Below are 13,661 nucleotides of genomic sequence, written 5' to 3' on the forward strand. Positions count from 1 at the left end.
ATGATCCCAAACACACCGCCCGGGCAACGAAAGAGTGGCTCCGTAAGAAGCATTTCAAGGTCCTGGAGTGGCCTAGCCAGTCTCCAGATCTCAACCCCATAGAAAATCCGTGGAGGGAGTTGAAAGTCCGTGTTGCCCAGCAACAGCCCCAAAACATCACTGCTCTAGAGGAGATCTGCATTGAGGAATGGGCCAAAATACCAGCAACAGTGTGTGAAAACCTTGTGAAGACTTACAGAAAACATTTGACCTCTGTCATTGCCAACAAAGGGTATATAACAAAGTATTGAGATAAACTTTTGTTATTGACCAAATACTTATTTTCCACCATAATTTGCAAATAAATTCATTAAAAATCCTACAATGTGATTTTCTGGATTGTTTCTCTCTCATTTTGTCTGTCATAGTTGAAGTGTATTTATGATGAAAATTACAGGCCTCTCTCATCTTTTTAAGTGGGAGAACTTGCACAATTGGTGGCTGACTAAATACTTTTTTGCCCCACTGTGTATATATATATATATATATATATATATATATATATATATATATATATATATATATACCCTGTACACATCATGCATCTGTACTGGAATAGTATACATCTACTCTTTTTGGCTGCATATTCTATAACTAATGTGAAAATAACATCTATCTTAAAGTTAATTGAATGGAATGTTTGCATTAGACCACAGTCACAGCACAGCTCCATGTCCTGAGGGCTGCTGCAGTGTCTCTGCTGGATGTCCTGCTTGCTTTTTAGTTAGAGCTGATTTAGATCACGGAGACTAGCTGAGAGGACTCCTTTAGCTATTAAAGCACTAGAAACTTCCTGAAGCCAGAAACAGATGAAAGCCAGCAGATACCCAGCAGCACACACAAACTGGAATTGTGCACAACTTCTGCTTCTAGACCACGCAGATTTGGTCCTTTGTTTGTTTTTTAAACTCAGTACGTCCGTACTTTAGAAAAGTGTTACCATGGTTTCCATGCATCTCTAAGTTACATGCGACTGTTCCTCTCAGTGCGGAACAGGTGTTGTTGGAACAATGTAGTGTGGAACCTATGCATTGTGTAGTGAGGTAAGATGACCCATGGATAATACACTCATAATATTGCTGCTAAGTTGTATCTGTTTTCCTACTTCAAAAGTTATAACCATTATGAAAATATTACACTAGATGTTAATACTACACGAGATGATAATATTACACTAGATGTTAATATTACACTAGATAGATGTTAATATTACACTAGATGTTAATATTACACTAGATGTTAATATTACACGAGATGTTAATATTACACTAGATGTTAATATTACACGAGATGTTAATATTACACGAGATGTTAATATTACACTAGATGTTAATATTACACTAGATGTTAATATTACACTAGATGTTAATATTACACTAGATGTCTAGATGATAATATTACACTAGATGTTAATATTACACGAGATGTTAATATTACACTAGATGTCTAGATGATAATATTACACTAGATGTTAATATTACACGAGATGTTAATATTACACGAGATGTTAATATTACACTAGATGTTAATATTACACTAGATGTTAATATTACACGAGATGTTAATATTACACTAGATAGATGATAATATTACACTAGATGTTAATATTAGATGTTAATATTACACTAGATGTTAATATTACACTAGATGTTAATATTACACTAGATGTTAATATTACACGAGATGTTAATATTACACGAGATGTTAATATTACACTAGATGTTAATATTACACTAGATGTTAATATTACACTAGATGTCTAGATGATAATATTACACTAGATGTTAATATTACACTAGATGTTAAGGTTAAAGCAGCATCACTGTGTGATGGAAGATAAGCAGCTTTTAGGACAGGAAAACTGCAATAAGTGTGTGTGTGTGTGTGTGTGATATATCAGTGATGGTTACAAACATGTCATTAAATCACAGGCAAACTGTGGGATCTTCCTTCCCATGCAGGGTCACATGACAAAAGAAATCACTTGGGGTGTGAATGTATGGAGGGTCAGGAGATAAAAGTGACAGAGGAAGTGACCCAGGAACAGATCGAAGATCAGAAAATCTCCTCCAATATGAAATAAAACCTTTCCAGGGAGCAATAGAGAGGAGTTGTTGATTTAGCGTCCTTCTGCCCCGATGGGAGCCATGGAGAGGGTGTCCTCCTCGTCGATGTTGTCCAGCTCCTTGGTGCGCACAGCGTGGGTGATGAGGTTGAGTTCCTCCAGCAGGGTCTCACTGCGGTATGCCACGCGGATGTCCGGGACGTTGGTGCGACGGATGTCGTTGCTCTCCGGGCCCTCTTTGCTGTATTTGGGCCCAAGCCAGTAGCTCTTTGCCTGGAGACAAGAAAGAACATCAGAGCAGAGCACTTGGCACAAAATGGCTGTGGATGAGAGGAGAGGAAGCAGATACCTTGTGGGAGAAGCCGCTCATAAGGACGCTGTTCCTGGCCAGCTCACACATGTCACAGGAGCTGAGCTTCCACACCTGTGTGGCGATGCTGTACTCCTCCATCAGAGGCTCCTGAGGACAAACACGCACAAAAGACAAACAAACATTCAATGAATTGTACTGATTGACTGTACGTACTGACTCAACATTTTTATTTTATTTTAATTTTTAATTTTACCTTTATTTAACCAGGCAAGTCAGTTAAGAACAAATTCTTATTTTCAATGACGGCCTGGGAACAGTGGGTTAACTGCCTGTTCAGGGGCAGAACGACAGATTTGTACCTTGTCAGCTCGGGGGTTTGAACTTGCAACCTTCCGGTTACTAGTCCAACGCTCTAATCACTAGGCTACCCTGCCGCCCCATTGCAGTTGTAGTGTGAATTGTTTGCCTCTGTGTGTGTTTGTGTATGTGTGTGTCTTGACACCACTCCCCTGTGCACTGACCTTCGTGAAGTGGAACTGTAGGGGGTCGTCAGTGGACAGAGAGACCATGAGGCCTCTGGACAGATACTCAGGCAGGGGGTTGCGGTGGTAGCTGAGGAACAGGCTGTTGTTGCTCAGGGGGGACATGGCAATGCCAATCTGAGCCAGGTAGTACAGGTACTGCAGCACTGGTGCCTGGGGACATGAGGAGGAAAGAGATGCCATATGATATAGTCTATCTTGTTAAATGCACAACTGCAGTATTCAAGGGGAAAGTGTCTGATTGTTCTTCTGAATTCTCTTAAATTTGCTGAAGTAACCTGGTGAGCAAAGTCCCAAACCCAAGACATCATTTAATAAATCAATCAATCAAACCTTCAGAGGTCACCTATGAACTGAACTCTACTATCTGTCTGTCGTGTTGTTGCCATGGTAGTGTGGCATCGCTATGGGAAACGACGTGTGTGCTGACTGACCTTCCTGAGCAGCAGCCCGTGGGAGATGTTCTCTGAAAGCATGAAACCCGACACCAGGTGGTGGACAGGCCCCGCCTCCCCGCAGTGAGGGCGCAGCACAAACGTGTGGAAGCCACGCCTCCTGCATGTCACAAGCAAACAAATATTAGCTTCATAAAGTATATTCATTAACAATTCTTAATGTTTTCATGCGATTCATTCATCATTTATGTTATTAAAGGTCCAAAGCAGCTGTTTTTATCTCAATATCAAATAATTTCTGGGTAACAATTAAGAACCTCACTGTGATTATTTTCATGGTAAAAAAGAAACCAAAATAGCTTTTTAGCAAAGAGCAATTTCTCAAGCAAGAATCTGGCTAGGGCTGTCTGGGAGTAGGGAGAAGAACACTGAAATCTAGCTGTTAATGTTATTGGCAGAGAGGTTAGGAACTCTGTTTCTTATTGGTCTATTAATTCATGCCTGATGTCACCAGGCAGATCAAAACTCCATCACATCAAACAAGCTGAAATTTCAGGCAGCCTTTTCAAGCAGCTCTTACAATAAAAGGGCATTATCATAATTTCCACAATTGTACAGTATTATTCCAACCTCATAGCGTGTATATATACTGAACAAAAATATAAACGCAACATGTAACAATTTTTATGATTTTACTGAGTTACAGTTCATATAAGGAAATCAGTCAATTGAAATTAATTAATTAGGCCCTAATCTATGGATTTCACATGACTGGGCAGGGTTGCAGCCATGCGTGGACCTGGGAGGGCATAGGCCCACCCACTGGGGAGCCAGGCCCAGCCATTTAGAATGACTTTTTCCCCACAAAAAGGCTTTATTACAGACAGAAATACTCCACAGTTTCATCTTCTGTCCGGGTGGCTGGTTTCAGACGATCCCGCTGGAGAAGAAGCCGGATGTGGAGGTCCCTGGCTGACCTCCTCTGCGGTTGTGAGGCCAGTTGGGCGTACTGCCAAATTCTTCAAAACGACGTTGGAGGCGGCTTATGGTAGGGCAATTAACATTAAATTCTCTGGCTAAAGCTCTGGTGGACATTCCTGCAGTCAGCATGCCAATTGCACGCTCCCCAAAAACTTGAGATATCTGTGGCATTGTGTTTTGTGACAAAGCTGCACATTTTAGAGTGGCATTTTATTGTCCCCAGCACAATGTGCACCTGTGTAATGATTACGCTGTTTGTTCAGCTTCTTGATATGCCACACCTGTCAGGTGGATGGATTATCTTGGCAAAGGAGAAAATCTCACTAACCGTGATATAACCAAATTTGTGCACAAATTTTGAGAGAAATAAGCTTTTTGTGCATATGGAACATTTCTGGGATCTTTTCTTTCAGCTCATGAAACATGGGACCAACACTTTATACATGTTTAAATTTGTGGTCAGTATACACTACCGTTCAAAAGTTTGGGGTCACTTAGAAATGTCCTTGTTTTGAAAGAAAAACATTTTTTTTGTTCATTAAAATAACATCAAATTGATCAGAAATACAGTGTAGACATTGTTAATGTTGTAAATGACTATTGTAGCTGGAAACGGCAGATTTTTTATGGAATATCTACATAGGGGTACAGAGGCCAATTATCAAGTGACATCAGAGACTGTAACGTTCTTTGCTTCATGGAAACATGGCTCACTCGAGAGACGCTAACGGAAGCGGTGCAGCCAGCTGGGTTCTTCACGCATCGACAGAAACAAACATTTCTGGTAAGAAGAGGGGCAGGGGCGTATGCCTTATGATTAACGAAACCATGGATTGATGGCAGCATTCGTGTGAAACTGAAAGCGCGAACCACTACTTTTAACCAGGGAAAGGTGACCGGAAACATGACCGAATACAAACAGTGTAGCTATTCCCTCCGCAAGGCAATCAAACAAGCTAAGCGTCAGTATAGAGACAAAGTAGAGTCACAATTCAACGGCTCAGACACAAGAGGTATGTGGCAGGTTCTACAGTCAATCATGGATTACAAAAAGAAATCCAGCCCCGTCACGGACCAGGATGTCTTGCTCCCAGGCAGACTAAATAACTTTTTTGCCTGCTTTGAAGACAATACAGTGCCACTGACACGGCCAGCTACCAAAACCTGCGGACTCTCCTTCACTGCAGCCGACGTGAGGAAAACATTTAAACGTGTTAACCCTCGCAAGGCTGCAGGCCCAGACGGCATCCCCAGCCGTGTCCTCAGAGCATGCGCAGACCAGCTGGCTGGTGTGTTTACGGACATATTCAATCAATCCTTATCCCAGTCTGCTGTTCCCACATGCTTCAAGAGGGCCACCATTGTCCCTGTTCCCAAGAAAGCTAAGGTAACTGAGCTAAACAACTAACGCCCAGTAGCACTCACTTCCGTCATCATGAAGTGCTTTGAGAGACTAGTCAAGGACCATATCACCTCCACCCTACCTGACACTCTAGACCCACTCCAATTTGCTTACCGCCCAAATAGGTCCACAGACGATGCAATCTCAACCACACTGCCCTAACCCATCTGGACAAGAGGAATACCTATGTGAGAATGCTGTTCATCGACTACAGCTCAGCATTTAACACCATAGTACCCTCCAAACTCGTCTCGACCCCGCCCTGTGCAACTGGGCACTGAACTTCCTGACGGGCCGCCCCCAGGTGGTGAGGGTAGGTAACAACATCTCCACCCCGCTGATCCTCAACACTGGGGCCCCACAAGGGTGCGCTCTGAGCCCTCTCCTGTACTCCCTGTTCACCCATGACTGCGTGGCCATGCACGCCTCCAACTCAATCATCAAGTTTGCGGACGACACTACAGTGGTAGGCTTGATTACCAACAACGACGAGATGGCCTACAGGGAAGAGGTGAGGGCATCCTGTCGGGCTGTATCACCGCCTGGTTCGGCAACTGCTCCGCCCACAACCATAAAGCTCTCCAGAGGGTAGTGAGGTCTGCACAACGCGTCACCAGCAGCAAACTACCTGCCCTCCAGGACACCTACACCACCCGATGTCACAGGAAGGCCATAAAGATCATCAAGGACACACCCGAGCCACTGCCTGTTCACCCCGCTATCATCCAGAAGGCGAGGTCAGTACAGGTGCATCAAAGCAGGGACCGAGAGACTGAAAAAGAGCTTCTATCTCAAGGCCATCAGACTGTTAAACAGCCACCACTAACATTGAGTGGCTGCTGCCAACACACTGACTCAACTCCAGCCACTTTAAAAATGGGAATTGATGGAAATTGATGTAAAATATATCACTAGCCACTTTAAACAATGCTACTTAATATAATGTTTACATACCCTACAATTCTCATCTCACATGTATATGTATATACTGTACCCTATATCATCTACTGCATCTTTATGTAATACATGTATCAGTAGCCACTTTAAACTATGCCACTTTGTTTACATACCCTACATTACTCATCTCATATGTATATACTGTACTCGATACCATCTATTGCATCTTGCCTATGCCGTTCTGTACCATCACTCATTCATATATCTTTATGTACATATTCTTTATCCCTTTACACGTGTGTGTATAAGGTAGTAGTTTTGGAATTGTTAGGTTAGATTACTCGTTGGTTATTACGGCATTGTCGGAACCTAGAAGCACAAGCATTCCGCTACACTCGCATTAACATCTGCTAACCATGTGTATGTGACAAATCAATTTGATTTGAACATCCATCACTCCTGTGTTCCAATGGCACGTTGTGTTAGCTAATCCAAGTTTATCATTTTAAAAGGCTAATTGATCATTAGAAATTAGATTTGATTTGATCATTAGAAAACCCTTTTGCAATTATGTTAGCACAGCTGAAAACTGTTGTCATCATTAAAGAAGCAATAAAACTGGCCTTTAGATTAGTTGAGTATCTGGAGCATCAGCATTTGTGGGTTCGATTACAGGCTCAAAATGGCCAGAAACAAAGACCTTTCTTCTGAAACTCGTCAGTCTATTCTTGTTCTGAAAAATGAAGGCTATTCCATGCGAGAAATTGCCAAGAAACTGAAGATCTGGTACAACGCTGTGTACTACTCCCTTCACAGAACAGCGCAAACTGGCACTAACCAGAATAGAAAGAGGAGTGGGAGGACCCGGTGCACAACTGAGCAAGAGGACAAGTACATTAGTGTCTAGTTTAAGAAACAGAAGCCTCACAAGTCCTCAACTGGCAGCTTCATTAAATAGTACTCGCAAAACATCAGTCTCAACGTCAACAGTGAAGTGGCGAATCCGGGATGCTGGCCTTCTAGGCAGAGTTCCTCTTTTGCCCATCTTAATCTTTTATTTTTGTCTGGCCAGTCTGAGATATGGCTTTTTCTTTGCAACTCTGCCTACAAGGCCAGCATCCTTGGATTAGCTAACACAACGTGCCATTGGAACACAGGAGTGATGGTTGCTGATAATGGGCCTCTGTACGCCTATGTAGATATTCCATAAAAAAATCTGCCATTTCCAGCTACAATAGTCATTTACAACATTAACAACGTCTATACTGTATTTCTGATCAATCAGATGTTATTTTAATTGACAAAACAAGGACATTTCTAAGTGATCCCAAACTTTTGAACGATAGTGTATATATAAAACACATGAAAATCTAGTTTGACTGCACTTGGCCTTTATTTATTTTTTATAGTCGTCTTTGTGCTGAGGTTCGTTAAGCAGCCTGGTACCTGCGCAGGTGGTTGAGCACGGCCATGTTGGCGTAGGTGTAGTAGAGGTAGTAGGAGTAGGGAGGGTTGTCCTCCTCTGTCCAGTCGGCTGGCAGGGGGCTGTCCATGTTGAAGATGTGGTGCTCCGGCTTGGACTCGTCATCCACACTGTCAAAGCCCACCACCTGACAACATACAGTTATACAACAATAAGTTACGGTAAAACAGTACCTGGAGTGTATGAATGAGGTGGGGTCCTAAGTTCTTTCTGACCGGAAGAAAATGCATCTCAAGTGTCTGGATATGTTAGGTGTAGGGAAAGGGAGAATCCTACTTTGTTGACTGTAGTGCTGTGTGAGTGACTCACATGCTGGAGGAAGAGGTGCAGTTCAGGGTGGCTGCGGGGGTTAATGGTGACCTCAAACAGAGGCATGAAGATGTTCTCCATCATCTCCTGGAAGTTAGCCAGCTGCTTCTTGGTGCGGTACACATCACTGCAGTCAGAGGAGGGTTAATCATATGGAAGATTATTATCATTCACATTCATTCATAATATTCATTCAAAGATAATACTTGTCACAAATACAAGGAGAGGTTTACATCCAAGAAAAGCTGATAAAAGGTAGATGTGTATAACTGCTTTGTTGATGCTGTAGTAGGTAGAGGTACTACTCACAAAAGGCGGGGCACTTGGATGAGCCAGCGCACGTTGTCAGAGTAGACTTGGTGTTTGACGGCCCACTGGGCCAGCTTGTCCCATTCGTCCCGGGAGCGGCCGTAGATGGACAGACGCAGCTCCACATTCTGGTACTTACTCTCCTCTAGGTCAGCCATCACCTCCTGATGGAACACCAACAACGCATTAGAGACATCAATATCATTGTATTAATGTCTGTGAATTAAGACTTCAAGGCCACATTTTCTCTTAATATCAATGTGCATAACTATGTGGGGTGAACTAACACAAACACCACTGTTTGTATGGCTGTTTAAGGTAGCATGGGATGGTTTCAGACCTTGATCATGTGGCCAAAGTATTTGCCCTCGATGTGGTTGTCTGTCTTGATGAAGATCTCTCTCAGGATGGATTCTCCGATGGGGTTGTATTTGGCATTGAACTTGTCGAAGCGATGGAACGTGTTGCGGTCCTGAGAATAGACAGGTGACACTTACGATGCCACTCTTCTTCCCCCAATTCTCCTACCCCTCCCTCTTTAAACAATTCTCCTACCCCTCCCTCTCTAACAATTCTCTTTTCCCCTCCCCTCTCCCCCTGCTCCTCACCGCGTGCATGTCCAGTGTGTCCACACTCAGGTCAAAGGCAGTCAGGTTCATGCTCTCAAACACCTCCATGAGGGTCTGTCCCCGCCCGTGCTCCATGTGGACTATCTCCCCAGGGTACTTCTTCATGGCTCGCTTGATAAAGCGCAGCAGGTGCTTCTGGTTCATACAAGATGAGGCATGGATGTGGGTGTCCACCTGGGGGCAAAGGGAGAGATAGGGTCAACAACAATGAGATGTTGAGGATGGATACCAGAAAGACAAAACAGAAAGCCTGAGTTAGTTAGCACTTAGCAGTGGTGTATCTTCATTGGTTACTACATCAAGGAAAAAGTGGGAGACTACTTCCAGATATATTTCACTCCAACAATGTGGAGTGACTAACTGATATTGAACACTTTGCAGGTTTTATAGAGATGTTGTAGATCAAGAAGCTGTTGGATGCTGTAGTGTTGTGAACGGTTGTTGTGTCAGTGTTGTTGTGTGTCACCTTGCGGATGTTGTAGAAGTCGCGGTGAGGAACCTTCTTCTGGGCTGCCAGCTCCTTCATCTCGTTCAGCAGGATGTGCATCTGGAACTTAGAGCTCAGGTATTGCAGCCGGCGGTAGCAGAACGACTTTCTGCACACACACACACACACACACACACACACACACACACACACACACACACACACACACACACACACACACACACACACACACACACACACACACACATATATATGTCTCACTCTTGACATGTGTACACAGAATTTGCACAGTTTTGACATACACAGAGTACTAATGAGACAACAGATGTGACTAATGTTAACTGTAAGGCCAGTAACCAGTAACACTCACACTGGTCCGTTAATGATGAGAGCCATCATGACATTCATGTCAGCGATGTACTCCTTCAGGTCTGGGTAAGGCAGGTCCAACTCTGTACTCCTGGAAATGAGGATGGAGAATTTCGGTTACACACTCTCTCTTACACACACGTAGAAGCAGACTAGCCCATCACACACTTTACACCAAAAACTGAAAACAAGCAGACTCAAACACAAACCCACTTCTCCATGGGGCTCTTCTTGGTGTAGACATGCATGACCCCATCCACCATCTTACAGCTGTACCCTGAGTCTGCAGGCATGTTCTTGGTGTCCTGGTTTTCATAGGGGTGAGTCTCTGAGACAGGGGGGTGGACTGGAGCATCTGTGAGAGACAGAGGGGAAGGGAGAAAAGTTCACCATACTATTATACATCACAACTTCATTTTCATTCACAATTTCACAAAGTAACTAATTTGCTAAAGAAGAAAGGGGCAGAAACCCTACAGCTATGCCCTGTGCGTCTCAGTTTGTGTCATACCAAATGTGTCAGGTGTGTGAGTATGTCATACCTGCATCAACGGGGGTCTCAGGGATTTCCTCATAGATGCGTAGGTCCAGGGGCTTCTCTCCCAGCTCTCCCAGCTCGCGGGCAGTGGTCTTACAGAAGTTCTGAATGGACAGAGCAATGTACTTCTCCCTGATGAACAGGGCCTTTACCACACATTTAGCTGCATCCACCAGGTCTGTGAAGGGCACCTGGTCAGGGCAGAACGGTACAAGTCAGGCATAATCTACAGTGATTAAGAGTGTGGCTGAGTGGGTAACAATTTCACAATTCTAGACAACTGTCCCCACTGGAGACCGTGGTTCACTACCCGGTCCAGGCTCTCATTTCTGAACTACTTCCTCTGTATATCCAACTGTCTAAATAAATAAGTCCAAGCACTACCAAACCCACCTCAATAGACTTGTTGACTGAATTGGTTTACCTTTCACAGTAAGCATGTGGCACACTGAGAGACCAACCAACTTGTACTTGGAATGAGAAACAACTGCATGATAAAACACTGATCAGGATGGACTATGACTGGATTTATTCTATCAAGTTGTTTAGTCAGCGGCTCTCACCCCACACTTCTCCTCCCCTGATATTGAGACACGCTGGTACTCTCGCTCCATCGGTAATACTCTCTCCTTCATCCAGCCATCATCCGTCCTGTCCACACCACCCAGCTCATTCATAAACCTACAGGGAGAGAGAAGGGGTAAAGAAAAGATTAGGATAGGAGAGAGCATGGGGTTTAGGTATGACGTAGGTGTCACGACTCCGACCGAAGGACACTCCCCTTCCCGTTCGGGTGGCGCTCGGCGCTCATCGTCGCCGGCCTACTAGCTGCCACTGATTATTTCCTCCCCCTCCTTATGTGTTTATTGAATGCACCTGTTTTGAGTTAGGTAGTTAGTAGTAAGGCTTTATTAGTCAGCCGGCCCGCATGGTTCCTTGTGCGGGATTAATTATTGTGACCGTCTGTTTGGTGTACTTGTGTACACGTCTATGGGTTTTGTGTTTTCCCATTTTGTGGGTTTTCCCTGGACAGTTTAAGTCCCCCTGTTTGGGGCATTTGTTTGTTCATTACGCCCTGTGTTTTAGTGAGGGTTGGCTTATGTTCGCCGTTTCTCTGTGCATTAAAATAGCACTCACCTGAACTCTCTGCTTCCTGCGCCTGACTCCTCACCCACTACACTCAGATCGTTACAGAATCCCGCACCACTGAGGAATGGAGTCAGCAGGAGCAACAGCCACTCCCCTCCCATCGATGGAAGAGAGGGTTCTACATCACACCACCGTTCTCCATCGGATCGGAACGGCGATGGATCTGGTGATGGAGAGAATGGACCGATGGGAGAGAAGCGGTCTCCTCTCTCCACCTTTGGCCCCCCCTCCTCAGGATTCCCCATCTCCAGACTCCAGCACCCTCCGTCTTACGCTCCCGAGGGTCTATGATGGAGCGGCAGCAGTTCAACAAGTTGAAGGCGCTGTTCACGGATGCTCCCGTGTTGGCGCATCCGGACCCCTCTCTAGCATTCATAGTGGAGGTGGACGCGTCCGAGGCTGGGGTGGGTGCCGTGCTATCACAGCGCTCGGGTACGCCACCAAATCTCCGCCCCTGCGCTTTCTTCTCGAGTAAGCTCAGCCCAGCGGAGCGTAACTATGATGTGGGGGACCGGGAGTTGTTAGCGGTGGTCAGGGCTCTGAAGGTGTGGAGACACTGGCTTGAGGGGGCTAAGCACCCCTTTCTCATCTGGACCGACCACCAAAATCTGGAGTATATTCGGGCAGCTAGGAGACTGAACCCGCGTCAGGCAAGGTGGGCCATGTTTTTCACTTGATTCCGGTTCACTTTATCATATAGACCGGGCTCCCAGAACGTGAAGGCGGACGCACTGTCCCGCCTTTACGACACGGAGGATAGGTCCACCGAACCTACTTCCATCCTTCCGGCCTCAAAACTGATGGCACCGGTGGTATGGGAGGTGGACTCGGACATCGAGCGGGCGTTACGGGCTGAACCCGCGCCTCCTCAGTGTCCGGCGGGGCGGAGGTACGTGCCGCTTGGTGTTCGGGACCAACTGATTCGGTGGGCTCACGTCCTACCCTCCTCGGGTCATCATGGGGTGAGGAGGACCGTGGGAAGCCTTCGGGGGAGGTATTGGTGGCCTACCTTGGCTAGGGACGTTAAGGTTTATGTCTCCTCCTGTTCGGTATGCGCCCAGAGTAAGGCTCCTAGGCACCTTCCTAGAGGGAAGTTACAACTACGGGGTGCCGGAGGACATCGTTTCTGATCGGGGCCCCCAGTTCACGTCCCGAGTATGGAGGGCGTTCATGGAGCGTCTGGGGGTCTCGGTCAGCCTGACCTCCGGTTATCACCCCGAAAGTAATGGGCAGGTGGAGAGAGTAAACCAGGAGGTGGGTAGGTTTCTGCAGTCGTACTGCTAGGACCGGCCAGGGGAGTGGGCGAGATACATCCCCTGGGCTGAAATGGCCCAGAACTCACTACGCCACTCCTCTACTAATGTGTCCCCCTTTCAGTGTGTGTTGGGGTACCAGCCGGCCCTGGCACCGTGGCATCCGAGCCAGACCGAGGCTCCTGTGGTGGAGGAATGGGTGCAGCGCTCCAAAGAGACCTGGAGGGTCGTCCAGGAATCCCTTCAACAGGCTAGTGGACGGCAGAAAAGGAGTGCTGACCGCCACTGCAGTGAGGCCCCCGTGTTTGTACCAGGGGACAGGGTCTGGCTCTCGACCCAAAACCTGCCCCTCCGCGTGCCCTGCCGGAAGCTTGGGCCGCAGTGTGTAGGGCCGTCCTAATTTGCCAGAATTTTACGTAATTATGACATAACATTGAACGTTGTGCAATGTAACAGCAATATTTAGACATATGGATGCCACCCATTAGATAAAAAACGGAACCGTTCCGTATTTCACTGAAAGAATAAACGTTTTGTTTT

At 45.7% G+C, this 13,661-nt stretch overlaps 1 protein-coding gene across 4 annotated transcripts in view; it reads right to left on the reverse strand.

Annotated features, from left to right (window-relative positions):
• Positions 1-1,657: 1,657 nt before the first annotated feature.
• Positions 1,658-13,661, reverse strand: part of LOC115143188 (AMP deaminase 2-like) — an 86,550-nt gene continuing 74,546 nt past the window's right edge. For 3 of the 4 annotated variants that reach the window (XM_029683337.2, XM_065001827.1, XM_029683336.2), the window contains exons 5-18: positions 11,283-11,400; positions 10,724-10,910; positions 10,395-10,536; positions 10,183-10,272; positions 9,831-9,960; positions 9,344-9,538; positions 9,076-9,207; positions 8,736-8,899; positions 8,427-8,553; positions 8,081-8,244; positions 3,394-3,514; positions 2,939-3,112; positions 2,454-2,564; positions 1,659-2,377 (exon numbers count right to left, since the gene is read on the reverse strand). In XM_029683337.2, coding sequence (XP_029539197.1) covers positions 2,159-2,377; positions 2,454-2,564; positions 2,939-3,112; positions 3,394-3,514; positions 8,081-8,244; positions 8,427-8,553; positions 8,736-8,899; positions 9,076-9,207; positions 9,344-9,538; positions 9,831-9,960; positions 10,183-10,272; positions 10,395-10,536; positions 10,724-10,910; positions 11,283-11,400 — 2,074 coding nt within the window. In that variant the 3' untranslated portion in view covers positions 1,659-2,158. Of the gene's footprint in view, positions 2,378-2,453; positions 2,565-2,938; positions 3,113-3,393; positions 3,515-8,080; positions 8,245-8,426; positions 8,554-8,735; positions 8,900-9,075; positions 9,208-9,343; positions 9,539-9,830; positions 9,961-10,182; positions 10,273-10,394; positions 10,537-10,723; positions 10,911-11,282; positions 11,401-13,661 lie in introns of all 4 variants that reach the window. The other variant, XM_029683335.2, reaches the window with a different exon arrangement.

This window comes from Oncorhynchus nerka, linkage group LG15 (genome assembly GCF_034236695.1).
Source record: "Oncorhynchus nerka isolate Pitt River linkage group LG15, Oner_Uvic_2.0, whole genome shotgun sequence".
Taxonomy (NCBI): domain Eukaryota; kingdom Metazoa; phylum Chordata; class Actinopteri; order Salmoniformes; family Salmonidae; genus Oncorhynchus; species Oncorhynchus nerka.